This window comes from Pseudophryne corroboree, chromosome 2 (genome assembly GCF_028390025.1).
Source record: "Pseudophryne corroboree isolate aPseCor3 chromosome 2, aPseCor3.hap2, whole genome shotgun sequence".
Taxonomy (NCBI): Eukaryota; Metazoa; Chordata; class Amphibia; order Anura; family Myobatrachidae; genus Pseudophryne; species Pseudophryne corroboree.
In genome coordinates, this window is record NC_086445.1 from 510,489,596 (window position 1) to 510,506,581 (window position 16,986).

General features: G+C 46.6%; 1 protein-coding gene across 2 annotated transcripts in view; it reads right to left on the bottom strand.

Annotated features, from left to right (window-relative positions):
- Positions 1 to 16,986, bottom strand: part of CLTC (clathrin heavy chain) — a 161,536-nt gene that overhangs the window by 95,278 nt on the left and 49,272 nt on the right. For both annotated transcript variants that reach the window (XM_063954051.1, XM_063954050.1), the window contains exon 5: positions 7,545 to 7,658. In XM_063954051.1, coding sequence (XP_063810121.1) covers positions 7,545 to 7,658 — 114 coding nt within the window. The remainder of the gene's footprint in view (positions 1 to 7,544; positions 7,659 to 16,986) is intronic.

The following is a 16,986-nucleotide window of genomic DNA, read 5'->3' on the forward strand; positions in this document are numbered from 1 at the left end:
TGACATAGATTTTCAAGGCTCGCACTGCATCCAATGCCTCCGAAGGGGCAGAAGTGCCAGAAGTGGACGGGATCACAATAGGTTGATTCAAGTGAAACGCGGAGACTACATTCGTCAGGAACTGCTGTCTAGTCCTGAGCTCCGCTCTGTTCTCGTAAAAGACCAAGTAGGGACTTTTACACGATAAGGCCCCTAATTCTGAGACACGTCTAGCAGAAGCCAGGGCCAGAAACATCACAGTCTTCCACGTGAGGTACTTGTCTTCTACCGTCATCAGAGGTTCAAACCAGGAGGACTGTACAAAGTTTAACACCACATCCAAATTCCAAGGTGCCGTAGGCGGCACAAACGGAGGTTGTATGTGAAGCACCCCTTGCAAGAAGGTCTGAACTTCTGGCAGGAGAGCCAACTTCTTCTGGAATTAGATGGAAAGAGCTGAAATCTGGACCTTAACTGATCCAAGACGTAAACCTTTATCCACTCCCGTCTGCAGGAAACTAAGGAATCTCCCCAAGTGGAATTCCGCAGATGGACATGTGCATTCCTCGCAGATATGATGATAGTGTTTTGACGCCACAGGTTTTCTGGCTTGCACCATAGTGGCAATGACCTTACTGGAAAGCACTTTGTGAGCTAGGATGTTCCACTCAACTTCCATGCAGTCAAACGAAGCCGCCGTAAGTCCGGTTAGACGTACGGTCCTTGCTGAAGAAGAGCTCTTCTTCGCAGCAGAGGCCAATTGTCCTCTACGGACATGTCCAGAAGAGCCGTGTACCACGCTCTTCGCGGCCAATCCGGGGCAATCAAGATTGCCTGCACTCCTTGATGCCTGATCCTCTTGAGTACGTTGGGGATCAACGGAATCGGAGGAAATAGGTAGACCAGCCGGTAAAGCCAAGGCGTTGTCAGCGCATCCACTGCACTCGCCTGAGGGTCTCTGGTTCGCGAGCAAAAAAGCAACAAAGCTACTTTTTGAGGCGAGAGGCCATCACGTCAATCTGTGGTCAGCCCCACCTGTCAATCTGTTGAAACACCTGAGGGTGTAGTCCCCACTCCCCTGGGTGGAGATAGTGGCGACTGAGGAAGTCCACTTTCCAGTTGTCCACCCTCGGAATGAAGATTGCGGACAGTGCTCTTGCATTTCTTTCTGCCCAGAAAAGTATTCTTGACACTTCTCGCATGCAGGCTTTGCTTTTTGTCCCGCCTTGTCGATTGATGTACGCCACAGCCGTGGCATTGTCCGACTGGACCTGGATCACCCAATCCCTGAGTAGAGGGGAGGCCTGAATCAGAGCATTGTAGATGGCCCGAAGTTCCAAGATGTTGATGGGAAGGAGGGCCTCTTGGGCAGACCACCTGCCCTGGAACTGCGCCCCCCGGGTGACAGCTCCCCATCCTCTCAGACTCTCATCCGTCGTGAGGAGGATCCAATCCTGAATCCCAAAGCGTCGACCTTCCTGCAGGTTGGAAGACTGTAGCCACCACAGGAGGAGAAATCGTGGCTTGGGGCGACAGCCGAATCATCCGGTGCATCTGAAGATGGTAGCCAGACAACTTGTTCAGGATATCCAATTGGAACGATCTGGCATGAAAACTTTCCGAACTGTATCGCCTCGTACAAGGCCACCATCTTTCCCAACAATTTTAGGCAAAGATGAATGGATACTCGAGCAGGTCGGAGCACCATGCGAACCATGAAGTGTTCTCACTTTTTCCTCTGGGAGGAACACTTTCTGTGCTACCGTATCCAGGAGCATCCCCAGAAACAGGAGCCGCCGAGACTGTTCCAGGTGGGACTTCTGTAGATTGAGGATCCACCCGTGGTGAGACAGACGTTGATCGTGCGATCTATATGGAGCGATAGAAGCTCCCTGGAACTCGCTTTTATCAGGAGAACGTCCAGGTATGGAATTACGTTGACCCCCGGACCCTGAGCTGAAACATTTTCGCTATCACCTTCGTGAACACCCTCGTAGCTGTAGACAGGCCGAAGGGTAATGCCTGAAACTGGTAGTGATCGTTCAGTAGGGCGAACCACAGATAGGCCTGATGAGGAGACCAAATTGGGATATGGAGGTAAGCGTCCTTGATATCCAGGGACACTAGGCATTCCTGTTGGTCAAAGCCTGCGATCACTGCTCTCAAAGATTCCGTCTTGAATTTGAAAACCTTCAGGTAAAGGATTCAAGGACTTCAGATTCAGAATGGGTCTCACAGACTAGTCTGGTTTTGGTACTACGAATAGACTGGAGTAGTAACCCTGTCCTCGTTGTTGTAGGGGTACTGGAACAATGACCTGGGACTGGACCAACTTGTTTATGGCCAGTAGTAGCGTACCACGCATATTTTCCAAAGCCGGTAAGCCCGATTTGAAAAATCGTTGGGAAGGAGCACCATCAAACTCCAGCTTGTAACCCCGAGAGATAAGGTCCCTTACCCAAGCATCTTGGCAGGAAACGTCCCAGATGTGGCTGTAGTGACGTAACCTAGCTCCCACCCCGAGATCCCCTCGGGGTGAGTGGGCACCGTCATGCTGAAGTCTTTGTGGAAGCAGAACTGGAGCCTCTAGCTGCGTTTGAGGCCCCCCTGGCCCTAGATCGAAATCTGGAGTACCGAAAGGACAGAGTAGATGGTCCCGGGTATCTACGTCTAGCAGGCGGAGTACCGTGGATTGCCCAGCAGTAGCTTTGGAAATCCATGCGTCCAATTCACCTCCAAAAAGCCATTCACCTGTGAAGGGAAGAGATTCCACATTATGTTTGGAGTCAGCATCAGCAATCCACTGACGCAACCATATGGCTCTGCGCGCAGACACAGCCATAGCCATAGCCGTGGTCCTAGCATTAATATTGCCACTCTTTAAGGTAGTCACAGAGGACTCTTGCCGTGTCCTGAATGTGTTTTAGGAAAGTTACAGTAGTAACTAGGGTCATATCACCAGAGACCTTCCTGAATTTGAGTAGCCCAGGAATGAATTGCATGTGTCATCCAGCAACCTGCAAAGACCGGTCTTTGAGCTACACCTGCAGCAGTGTAGATAGATTTCAGAGTGGTCTCAATTCTCCTATCTGCCGGGTCCTTTACCGTAAAGGAGCCCGTAGCAGGAAGTACCGCCTTTTTAAAAATGCGAGAGACAGACGTCTACTGCTGGAGATTCTTCCCAGAATTTCCTGCCATCAGGTGCAAAGGGGAAAGGTATTCAAATACCGCTTGGACACCTGATATTTTTTATCTGGATTTTCCAGGCTATTTTAAATAAATAATCCCATTCCTTGGAGTCAGGAAATGTGACTGTCATTTTGTCTTGTGGGAGGAAAAAGGACTGCTGATTATTAGCATCCTCCAGGGGGGAGCCTTAACACATCTCGAATAGCCAATATGAGGGGTTCAATACCCTGTGTTGGTATGGCATCCCCACTTATGGGATCCACATCATCCTGTATATCATCATCAGTATCTGACAGTAGTGCAAGTAAAGCACATTTCTGTGCACCTGCAGTAGACAGGGGGGGGGGGGATGTTTAGCAGCTAGATTTGCCACTGCTTGTTGCAGTTCCTGAGTTTTATTGGGATGACCTAACAGACATCATAGTTTTGATAGCCCCCAGCCAGGTCGTCTCTTGACTCTCCCCCACATCGTTATCAGCATTTTGTGATGACTGACTACACTGCTCACATGATATTGAGCCAGTTGAGCTAGGGGAGAATCTGGCATTACATACACTGCATAACTTGTGTTACCATTGTGAAGAAGAAAAACAGGTACAATACACATACAACAGCCTGAAATACAATACAAGCCTGCCTTATTGCATGTGAGAGAAGACACAGGAGAGAGGACACCAACGCACCCAACGCTGTGGAGCCCCAGTGAGGCTGTCAGCAATTTACGTATACATAACCAACAGTGAGACTGTTATGAAAATTCCCTCAGAGGAATGATATTTGTGCACAATATAGTGTCTCTCCCTCTCTACACCCGGTACCAGTGATCCAGCGTGTGACCGTTAGAGGAGCTGTATGAGGAGGCTGCTGCTTATGCAGAGGAATGCACCAAAATGCCACTGAGCCCGCTCTGATGTAGCTCTGTTCCCCGTAATGGCTCCGGAGCTACTGTGTAATATTTATACTGGCCATGTTTCCCTATGTGTTTGTAGCATCACAAATGCTTAAAACAAGAATATTTAGCCAGTCTCACGCACGGGCTACAGCGGGTCCTCCCCCAAGAGGGACCCATACGCCTCATCTGCGCTTCTGCCGCACAGTGAACCGGTGGAACCCCCCTAGCGGGGTCCCCGGTGTGTACTCACCACCGATGATCACCTTCAGGCAGCGTTAGGGGTGTGCGGCATGCTACGGAAGTGGTCCTGCAGCGGGGAAGCGCCTCTGCACCTCAAGAGGCCGGTGACAGTCACCCCCCCTAACTCCCACGGCGCAGGTATGCTGTTGCCCAAACAGCGTACTGAAAGAAATAAAAGTTTAAAAGAAATTGTATAAAAAAAATAAAAAACGCTGGAGCTAGCAGAGTGTGCATCCTCTCCTGAGGGCACTTTTTTCTAAACGGACCTGTAGGAGGAGGCATAGAGGGGAGGAGCCAGTACACCCAGTTGAAGAAATTTAAAGTGCACTGGCTTCTTTGGACCAGTCTATACCCCTTCGTACTAATCTGTCCCCAATATCCCTTACGGATGCTAGAGAAATTAAAATATATAATACGTATAAAACCTATTCACATTTATTGTTAGCCTTATGTTAACATTTAAGCCACAGCTGCAAATTTGTCATTGCAAGAAGCATCACCAGGTGGCTATGATGTATTTAGTCAATACTCAACAATAAGGCTGGGTACACACATACGTGCGTGCGTACTATATTATTCATACATCCGATAAACAATATATCGCTAGTGCATCGGCAGGTGTGTACAGCGGCTACGACCAGACAAAATAGCTCACGAACATATATGAGGCCGGCCATGCTGTGCAGCCGTTGCATCGGTGCACGTGAATGTGTGAATGTTGAATGAGCAACCCTTCTGACTGGCCTGTTATGCGACTGCAGGTACCGTCGACAATGACATATTTATGGCATGCTGCTTAAATAAATAATAATGAAAATAAATAAAAGACCAAAGTGTCATATGGATCATCATCATCAGCAATAGTCATTCAAGAATAGCTGGCATGCCATTCCGAACCATAACATTAATACGACAAGTAAAACCCTAATTGTAAAGTACAGGTCTGGACACACCATTACAGGTTGAGTATCCCATATCCAAATATCCGATATACGGAATATTCCGAAATACGGACTATTTTGAGCGAGAGTGAGATAGTGAAACTTTTGTTTTCTGATGGCTCAATGTACACAAACTTTGTTTAATACACACAGTTATTAAAAATATTGTATTAAATGACCTTCAGACTGTGTATATAAGGTGTATATGAAACATAAATGAATTGTGTGAATGTAGACACTTTGTTTAATGCACAAAGTTATAAAAAATATTGGCTAAAATTACCTTCAAGCTGTGTGTATAAGGTGCATATAAAACATAAATGCATTCTGTGCTTAGATTTAGGTCCCATCACCATGATATCTCATTATGGTATGCAATTATTCCAAAATACGGAAAAATCCCATATCCAAAATACCTCTGGTCCCAAGCATTTTGGATAAGGGATACTCAACCTGTATTAGGAACATTCCTTGGTATGGTAAATAAATTAGTATTTGGCATGTATAATCTCTCACATGATCACGGACGAGCCAATAAAAACAAAACTCCTCTCAGGAACAGACTTTGTGGTCAATCCAATTAGGTGAAAGTTGCCTTGCGCAAGTTGTGAGTTAAAGTTTTCTCAGAAAATTTGCATGACGACTTGCAATCCAATTCCTAACTCGCATTGCTTCTTCAGAGCAAATTTGCGTTTTCTGTGCGCACCCCGAGGGTGTGAAAAGGTAGGGAAACACTTTATTTTAAAAGCTAAAAACACCAAAACTTGCTTCAGAACTCCTTGGACTAATTAGACACTTGGAAGTTTTCAATTAGCTGGCTTGGGCCAATAATTACATGTCATTTTTGAGGATAAAAAGATAAAATAAGAAAATTCATCTGAAATTACTCATCCATACCTCCCAACATGACCCTTTCCAGGAGGGACAAAATGCTCTGCTGCTGGTCTTCCCTCTTAATGTATGTTTGCCTTCACCTGTGGTGAAACACCTTTCTTATCAGTTTACATGTTCAGAACAGGTGATGGCAATCATAAATTAAGGAGGACTCTAATAAGCAGAGCATTTTGACCCCTTCCCGGAGGGGTCATGTTAGGTCTGGGCAACATATAGCGGCCAAGCGGGTCCGCTTGGCCGGGAGGGGGGGTTCTGTGTTCACACGGATTCTGTCCTGTGGGACGCCGCAGAACGGGATCCGGCCAGTGACACAGGATTTCAATGTAACACACTTTGTGAACACATACATTGAAATGTGTTCACGTCATAACTGCCGTACATGTGTGGGCGCCTCCATGTGCACTCTCCTTCCGGGCAAGCGGGTCCCGCTTGGCCGCTATGTGTGGCCGTACCCTTAGGAGGTATGAAAAATTTTTCGCTTGATGATGTTCTCTAAATTTATGTAAAAGTATTAATTTCAACGAAAAATAATTGATATTTATAATTTATTTTTTCTTGGTAAAGATGCCACAAATTACCCCAAAAGCACTTTTTCCTACATATTTTATTGCATGGTTTAATTTCTTTGTAATCAAATGAAGTTTGTAAGTTTTTTACATTTAAATGTAAGCAATGTGAAAATCAGCCATGACACCTTTTTAAAGCGTACAGTACTTTGCTTAGGCCTACTAACGAAACGGTCCCTTTTTTGGGGTCCAGGAAGTTCAGTTTATGTACTTCTCCTAGATCGCATTTAGTAGAAAAATTTGCACACCCTCACAGTGAGTAAAGGCGAATAGGCATTTGTAGTGGAATTAGCAAATTATCAGGTGTGCACATTTGTGCAAAGTCTTCTAGTTTCATAAAACAAACTTACATTAGCAGACTCAATCCTACTTTACTTTGGACGGAATTTACACAAAAGTACTCACCACACCCCATAGAGGTCTGAGCAATTTTGTGCTAACTGGGGCAGATTTCAGCCTGCGAATGGTGCAAGATCAGGTGCAGTCGCTGGAGTTGAAATGATGCAGCAATAGCACATTGCACCCTTCACAAGTAATTGGATTGACCCCCAAGTGTGTGACTGCCTAAACATGGACAGCTCACTCGGTTTCTTAGATTCATTCACAGTGGTCAACAAAATGGCTGACATCATGGAGACATGAGAAAGGGTGCGTACAAAGTAAACTATACAGTTGTGGAAGTATGTGTTTCAGTAGGTGTTATCTGCTTAGATATTGTCTTGTATAGTGACAGGTTTGATTTAATCTTTTCATGTATTACACTAAGTAAAACATTTAAAATGTTGAATGACCACCTACTTTATAATATTTTACCTACTAAGATCACAAAAGAACATACAGTACCTGCATTGCTACAGGAAAGTCATTCTGGGCTTCGGGTGGAAAGAAGACATCAACAGCTTTTTTTGGGAAAGGCTGGTTCCCAGTGGGTGGCGTTCCAACTTCAATTATATGCAGCTAGAAAGCATAGAAAGTATAAATAAAATCTGATCAACTACACATACACAGAAACAATCAATACACAGATATAATAATGATCATTTTTTCCCCCGTAGCTTTACTGTGATGGTACCAAGAGCTGTGGATTGTTTATAAACTTTACATATGCCACATACATCATCTTAGAGTACTGGTCATAATGGATGGAGAACATACTATCCTCCGTTATTACATTTTGGAAAAGATCATGAGAGGCATGACCTAATATGTATACATAATGCTATAGAAAGGTTTACATTAGGACAACTGTGTAAATAGGCGCCCAACTGATAACCCCATATAAAACCTTAGTGTTTTTGTCAAATGGGGTTTAGCTTAGAAGACATAATAGGAGGGATGTTCAGTAATTATCTCTGCCTTTCCTTTATTAAAGCTAGAGGCTGGAGTGAGCTTTATTCTAACTATTGTAGACTGCAACTTGATCTGTCCTCTTTTACCTATAACGTCAATAGCAGTAAATATATAAATACGTTGAAGTTGGATTGTACAGAATATATCTTAACACTGAAAAAGTACCAACATTCTGCTTTAAAACAATACAAACCGTAATATACATAAAAAATTAACTCCTGAATTTAGAACTAACCTTTGATTTCTGTGGAGGGTGAGCACAGACGGGCCATTCTTTATAAGCTTTATTTATATTGTGTTATTCTGCATAATATTTGATGGACTGCTAATTGCCCATACTAATGTACAAATTAGGCATGGATTCAATTATATAATGATGGTCAGACCCATTTTCATCAAAGCCACAAATATTCTAAAAAACTGGACTACAGAGTGAAGAATCACACTCGACTGTTGGGCAGTCTAACCTACATATCTGCTCTCAGTAAATATCAGGAAACTGAAAATAAGAATTTACTTACCGATAATTCTATTTCTCGGAGTCCGTAGTGGATGCTGGGGTTCCTGAAAGGACCATGGGGAATAGCGGCTCCGCAGGAGACAGGGCACAAAAAGTAAAGCTTTAGGATCAGGTGGTGTGCACTGGCTCCTCCCCCTATGACCCTCCTCCAAGCCTCAGTTAGGATACTGTGCCCGGACGAGCGTACACAATAAGGAAGGATTTTGAATCCCGGGTAAGACTCATACCAGCCACACCAATCACACTGTACAACCTGTGATCTGAACCCAGTTAACAGTATGATAACAGCGGAGCCTCTGAAAAGATGGCTCACAACAATAATAACCCGATTTTTGTAACTATGTACAAGTAATGCAGATAATCCGCACTTGGGATGGGCGCCCAGCATCCACTACGGACTCCGAGAAATAGAATTATCGGTAAGTAAATTCTTATTTTCTCTATCGTCCTAGTGGATGCTGGGGTTCCTGAAAGGACCATGGGGATTATACCAAAGCTCCCAAACGGGCGGGAGAGTGCGGATGACTCTGCAGCACCGAATGAGAGAACTCCAGGTCCTCCTTAGCCAGGGTATCAAATTTGTAGGATTTTACAAACGTGTTTGCCCCTGACTAAATAGCCGCTCGGAAAAGTTGTAAAGCCGAGACCCCTCGGGCAGCCGCCCAAGATGAGCCCACCTTCCTTGTGGAATGGGCATTTACATATTTTGGCTGTGGCAGGCCTGCCACAGAATGTGCAAGCTGAATTGTATTACACATCCAACTAGCAATAGTCTGCTTAGAAGCAAGAGCACCCAGTTTGTTGGGTGCATACAGGATAACAGCAAGTCAGTTTTCCTGACTCCAGCCGTCCTGGAACCTATACTTTCAGGGCCCTGACAACATCCAGCAACTTGGAGTCCTCCAAGTCCCTAGTAGGCGCAAGGCACCACAATAAGCTGGTTCAGGAGAAACACTGACACCACCTTAGGGAGAGAACTGGGGACGAGTCCGCAGCTCTGCCCTGTCCGAATGGACAAATAGATATGGGCTTTTTTGAGAAAAAACCCACCAATTTGACACTCGCCTGGCCCAGGCCAGAGCCAAGAGCATGGTCACTTTTCATGTGAGATGCTTCAAATCCACAGATTTGACTGGTTTTAAACCAATGTGATTTGAGGAATCCCAGAACTACGTTGAGATCCCACAGTGCCACTGGAGGCACAAAAGGGGGTTGTATATGCAATACTCCCTTGACAAACTTCTGGACTTCAGGAACTGAAGCCAATTCTTTCTGGAAGAAAATCGACAGGGCCGAAATTTGAACCTTAATGGGCCCCAATTTGAGGCCCATAGACACTCCTGTTTGCAGGAAATGCAGGAATCGACCGAGTTGAAATTTCTTCGTGGGGCCTTCCTGGCCTCACACCACGCAACATATTTCCGCCACATGTGGTGATAATGTTGTGCGGTCACCTCCTTCCTGGCTTTGACCAGGGTAGGAATGACCTCTTCCGGAATGCCTTTTTCCCTTAGGATCCGGCGTTCCACCGCCATGCCGTCAAACGCAGCTGCGGTAAGTCTTGGAACAGACATGGTACTTGCTGAAGCAAGTCCCTTCTTAGCGGCAGAGGCCATAAGTCCTCTGTGAGCATCTCTTGAAGTTCCAGGTACCAAGTCCTTCTTGGCCAATCCGGAGCCATGAGTATGGTTCTTACTCCTCTACGTCTTATAATTCTCAGTACCTTAGGTATGAGAAGCAGAGGAGGGAACCCATACACCGACTGGTACACCCACGGTGTTACCAGAACGTCCACAGCTATTGCCTGAGGGTCTCTTGACCTGGCGCAATACCTGTCCCGTTTTTTGTTCAGACGGGACGCCATCATGTCCACCTTTGGTATTTCCCAACGGTTCACAATCATGTGGAAAAACTTCCCGATGAAGTTTCCACTCTCCCGGGTGGAGGTCGTGCCTGCTGAGGAAGTCTGCTTCCCAGTTTCCACTCCCGGAATGAAACACTGCTGACAGTGCTATCACATGATTTTCCGCCCAGCGAAAAGTCCTTGCAGTTTTTGCCATTGCCCTCCTGCTTCTTGTGCCGCCCTGTCTGTTTACGTGGGCGACTGCCGTGATGTTTTTCCCACTGGATCAATACCGGCTGACCTTGAAGCAGAGGTCTTGCTAAGCTTAGAGCATTATAAATTTACCCTTGGCTCCAATATATTTATGTGGAGAAAAGTCTCCAGACTTGATCACACTCCCAGGAAATTTTTTCCTTGTGTGACTGCTCCCCAGCCTCTCGGGCTGGCATCCGTGGTCACCGGCATCCAATCCTGAATGCCGAATCTGCGGCCCTCTAGAAGATGAGCACTCTGTAACCACCACAGGAGAGACACCCTTGTCCTTGGATATAGGGTTATCCGCTGATGCATGTGAAGATGCGATCCGGACCATTTGTCCAGCAGATCCCACTGAAAAGTTCTTGCGTGAAATCTGCCGAATGGAATTTCTTCGTAGGAAGCCACCATTTTTACCAGGACCCTTGTGCAATGATGCACTGACACTTTTCCTGGTTTTAGGAGGTTCTTGACTAGCTCGGATAACTCCCTGGCTTTCTCTTCCGGGAGAAACACCTTTTTCTGGACTGTGTCCAGAATCATCCCTAGGCACAGCAGACGTGTCGTCAGGATCAGCTGCGATTTTGGAATATTTAGAATCCATCCGTGCTGTTGTAGCAGTATCCGAGATAGTGCTACTCCGACCTCCAACTGTTCCCTGGACTTTGCCCTTATCAGGAGATCGTCCAAGTAAGGGGTAATTAAGACGCCTTTTCTTCGAAGAAGAATCATCATTTCGGCCATTACCTTGGTAAAGACCCGGGGTGCCGTGGACAATCCAAACGGCAGCGTCTGAAACTGACAGTGACAGTTCTATACCACGAACCTGAGGTACCCTTAGTGAGAAGGGCAATTTTGGGACATGGAGGTAAGCATCCCTGATGTCCTGGGACACTATATAGTCCCCTTCTTCCTGGTTCGTTATCACTGCTCTGAGTGACTCCATCTTGATTTGAACCTTTGTAAGTGTTCAAATTTTTTTTTTTTTTTTAGATTTAGAATAGGTCTCACCTAGCCTTCTGGCTTCAGTACCACAATATAGTGTGGAATAATACCCCTTTCCTTGTTGTAGGAGGGGTAATTTGATTATCACCTGCTGGGAATACAGCTTGTGAATTTTTTCCCATACTGCCTCCTTGTCGGAGGGATATCTTGGTAAAGCAGACTTCAGGAGCCTGCGAGGGGGAAACGTTTCGACATTCCAATCTGTACCCCTGGGATACTACTTGTAGGATCCAGGGGTCCTGTACGGTCCCAGCGTCATGCTGAGAGCTTGGCAGAAGCGGTGGAAGGCTTCTGTTCCTGGGAATGGGCTGCCTGCTGCAGTCTTCTTCCCTTTCCTCTATCCCTGGGCAAATATGACTCTTATAGGGACGAAAGGACTGAGGCTGAAAAGACGGAGTCTTTTTCTGCAGAGATGTGACTTAGGGTAAAAACGGTGGATTTTCCAGCAGTTGCCGTGGCCACCAGGTCCGATGGACCGACCCCAAATAACTCCTCTTCCTTTATACGGCAATACACCTTTGTGCCGTTTGGAATCTGCATCACCTGACCACTGTCGTGTCCATAAACATCTTCTGGCAGATATGGACATCGCACTTACTCTTGATGCCAGAGTGCAAATATCCCTCTGTGCATCTCGCATATATAGAAATGCATCCTTTAAATGCTCTATAGTCAATAAAATACTGTCCCTGTCAAGGGTATCAATATTTTTAGTCAGGGAATCCGACCAAGCCACCCCAGCTCTGCACATCCAGGCTGAGGCGATCGCTGGTCGCAGTATAACACCAGTATGTGTGTATATACTTTTATATGATATTTTCCAGCCTCCTGTCAGCTGGCTCCTTGAGGACGGCCCTATCTATAGACGGTACCGCCACTTGTTTTGATAAGCGTGTGAGCGCCTTATCCACCCTAAGGGGTGTTTCCCAACGCGCCCTAACTTCTGGCGGGAAAGGGTATACCGCCAATAATTTTCTATCGGGGGGAACCCACGCATCATCAAACACTTCATTTAATTTATCTGATTCAGGAAAAAATAAGAATTTACTTACCGATAATTCTATTTCTCATAGTCCGTAGTGGATGCTGGGACTCCGTCAGGACCATGGGGAATAGCGGGCTCCGCAGGAGACAGGGCACATCTAAAAAAGCTTTTAGGTCACATGGTGCGTACTGGCTCCTCCCCCTATGACCCTCCTCCAAGCCTCAGTTAGGTACTGTGCCCGGACGAGCGTACACAATAAGGAAGGATCTTGAATCCCGGGTAAGACTCATACCAGCCACACCAATCACACCGTACAACTTGTGATCTGAACCCAGTTAACAGTATGATAACACAAACGAAGTAGCCTCTGAACAGATGGCTCACAACAACAGTAATAACCCGATTTTTGTAACAATAACTATGTACAAGCATTGCAGACAATCCGCACTTGGGATGGGCGCCCAGCATCCACTACGGACTATGAGAAATAGAATTATCGGTAAGTAAATTCTTATTTACTCTAACGTCCTAGTGGATGCTGGGACTCCGTCAGGACCATGGGGATTATACCAAAGCTCCCAAACGGGCGGGAGAGTGCGGATGACTCTGCAGCACCGAATGAGAGAACTCCAGGTCCTCTTTAGCCAGAGTATCAAATTTGTAAAATTTTACAAACGTGTTCTCCCCTGACCACGTAGCTGCTCGGCAAAGTTGTAATGCCGAGACTCCTCGGGCAGCCGCCCAGGATGAGCCCACTTTCCTTGTGGAATGGGCCTTTACAGATTTAGGCTGTGGCAGGCCTGCCACAGAATGTGCAAGTTGGATTGTACTACATATCCAACGTGCAATCGTCTGTTTAGACGCAGGAGCACCCAACTTGTTGGGTGCATACAATGTAAACAACGAGTCAGATTTTCTGACTCCAGCTGTCCTTGAAATATATATTTTTAATGCTCTGACAACGTCCAGTAACTTGGAGTCCTCCAAGTCGCTAGTAGCCGCAGGCACCACAATAGGCTGGTTCAAGTGAAATGCCGAAACCACCTTAGGGAGAAATTGAGGACGTGTCCTCAATTCTGCCCTGTCCGAATGGAATATCAGATATGGGCTTTTGTATGACAAAGCTGCCAACTCCGAAACTCTCCTGGCTGAAGCCAGGGCCAACAGCATGGTTACCTTCCATGTAAGGTATTTTAAATCTACCGATTTTAAAGGCTCAAACCAATGAGATTTGAGAAAATTTAGAACCACGTTCAAATCCCACGGTGCCACTGGAGGCACTATTGGGGGTTGTATATGTAGTACACCTTTGACAAAAGTTTGTACTTCAGGCACTGACGCCAATTCCTTCTGGAAGAAAATTGATAAGGCCGAAATTTGAACTTTAATGGACCCCAATTTGAGGCCCATAGACAATCCTGCTTGCAGGAAATGTAAGAATCGACCCAATTGAAATTCTTCCGTTGGAGCCTTCTTGGCCTCACACCACGCAACATATTTTCTCCAAATGCGGTGATAATGTTGTGCGGTCACTTCTTTCCTGGCTTTAATTAAAGTAGGAATAACTTCCTCAGGAATGCCCTTCTCTTTTAGAATCCGGCGTTCAACCGCCATGCCGTCAAACGCAGCCGCGGTAAGTCTTGGAACATACAAGGTCCCTGCTGAAGCAGATCCCTTCTTAGAGGTAGAGGCCACGGATCCTCCGTGAGCATCTCTTGAAGTTCCGGATACCAAGTTCTTCTTGGCCAGTCCGGAGCTACCAGTATTGTTCTTACTCCTCTTTTCCGTATAATTCTCAGTACCTTTGGTATGAGAGGCAGAGGAGGGAACACATACACTGACTGGTACACCCACGGTGTTACCAGAGCGTCCACAGCTATTGCCTGAGGGTCTCTTGACCTGGCGCAATACCTGTCCAATTTTTTGTTGAGGCGAGACGCCATCATGTCCACCTTTGGTTTTTCCCAACGGTTCACAATCATGTGGAAAACTTCTGGATGAAGTCCCCACTCTCCCGGGTGAAGGTCGTGTCTGCTGAGGAAATCTGCTTCCCAGTTGTCCACTCCCGGGATGAACACTGCTGACAGTGCTACGACATGATTCTCCGCCCAGCGCAGAATCCTTGCAGCTTCTGCCATTGCACTCCTGCTTCTCGTGCCGCCTTGTCGGTTTACGTGGGCGACTGCCGTGATGTTGTCGGACTGGATCAACACCGGCTGACCCTGAAGCAGCGATTTTGCCAGGCTTAGAGCATTGTAGATCGCTCTTAGCTCCAGTATATTTATGTGAAGAGACGTCTCCAGGTTTGACCACACGCCCTGGAAGTTTCTTCCCTTTGTGACTGCTCCCCAACCTCGTAGGCTGGAATCCGTAGTCACCAGGACCCAGTCCTGTATGCCGAATCTGCGGCCCACTAACAGATGGGCAGTCTGCAACCACCACAGGAGAGACAACCTTGTTCTCGGTGACAGTGTTATCCGCTGATGCATGTGCAGATGCGATCCGGACCATTTGTCCAGCAGATCCCACTGAAATGTTCGTGCATGGAATCTGCCGAATGGAATCGCTTCGTACGAAGCCACCATCTTTCCCAGGACTCTTGTGCATTGATGTACTGACACAGTTCCTGGTTTTAGGAGGTTCTTGACAAGTTCGGATAACTCCCTTGCTTTCTCTTCCGGGAGAAATACCTTTTTCTGAACCGTGTCCAGAATCATGCCCAGGAACAGCAGATGTGTTGTCGGGGTCAATTGAGATTTTGGAAGATTTAGAATCCACCTGTGTTGCTGAAGCACTACTTGTGTTAGCGCTACACCGACTTCCAGCTGTTCTCTGGACTTTGCCCTTATCAGGAGATCGTCCAAGTAAGGGATAATTAATACGCCTTTTCTTCGTAGAAGAACCATCATTTCGGTCATTACCTTGGTAAAGACCCGAGGGGCCGTGGACAACCCAAACGGCAGCGTTTGAAACTGATAATGACAGTCTTGTATCACGAACCTGAGATACCCTTGGTGTGAGGGGTAAATCGGGACATGTAGATAAGCATCTTTTATGTCCAAGGACACCATGAAGTCTCCTTCTTCCAGATTCGCTATCACTGCTCTGAGTGACTCCATCTTGAACTTGAATTTCTTTATGTACAGGTTCAAGGATTTCAGATTTAGAATAGGCCTTACCGAACCGTCCGGTTTCGGTACCACAAATAGTGTGGAATAATACCCCTTTCCCTGTTGTAGGAGGGGTACCTTGACTATCACCTGCTGAGAATACAGCTTGTGAATGGCTTCCAAAACCGACGTCCTTTCTGAGGGAGACGTTGGTAAAGCAGCCTTTAGGAACCGGCGAGGGGGAGACCTTTCGAACTCCAGCATGTAACCCTGAGATACTATCTGCAGGACCCACGGGTCCACTTGTGAGTGAACCCATTGATTGCTGAAAATCTTGAGTCGACCCCCCACCGTTCCCGAGTCCGCTTGTAAAGCCCCAGCGTCATGCTGATGGCTTTGTAGAAGCCGGGGCGGGCTTCTGTTCCTGGGCAGGGGCTGCTTGCTGCCCTTTCTTACCCTTTCCTCTGCCTCGCGGCAGATAAGACTGTCCTTTTGGTCGCTTTTTATAGGAGCGAAAGGACTGCGGCTGAAAAGACGGTGTCTTTTTCTGTTGGGAGGGGGTCTGAGGTAAAAAAGTGGATTTGCCGGCAGTTGCCGTGGCCACCAGGTCCGAAAGACCGACCCCAAACAATTCCTCTCCTTTATATGGCAATACTTCCATATGCCTCTTGGAATCCGCATCACCTGACCACTGTCGCGTCCATAAACTTCTTCTGGCAGATATGGACATCGCGCTTACTCTTGATGCTAGAGTACAAACATCCCTCTGAGCATCTCGCATATAAAGGAAAGCATCCTTTAATTGCTCTAGAGTCAATAAAATACTGTCCCTATCCAGGGTATCAATATTTTCAGTCAGAGAATCCAACCACACTACCCCAGCACTGCACATCCAGGCTGAGGCTATTGCCGGTCGCAGTATAACACCAGTATGTGTGTATATACTCTTCAGTGTAGTTTCCAGCCTCCTATCTGCTGGATCCTTGAGGGCGGCCGTATCAGGAGACGGCAACGCCACTTGCTTTGATAAACGTGTGAGCGCCTTATCCACCCTAGGGGGTGTTTCCCAGCGCGCCCTAACCTCTGGTGGGAAAGGGTATAATGCCAATAACTTCTTGGAAATTAGCAGTTTTCTATCGGGGTTAACCCACGCTTCATCACACACGTCATTCAATTCCTCTGATTCTGGAAAAAATACAGGTAGTTTTTTCACCCCC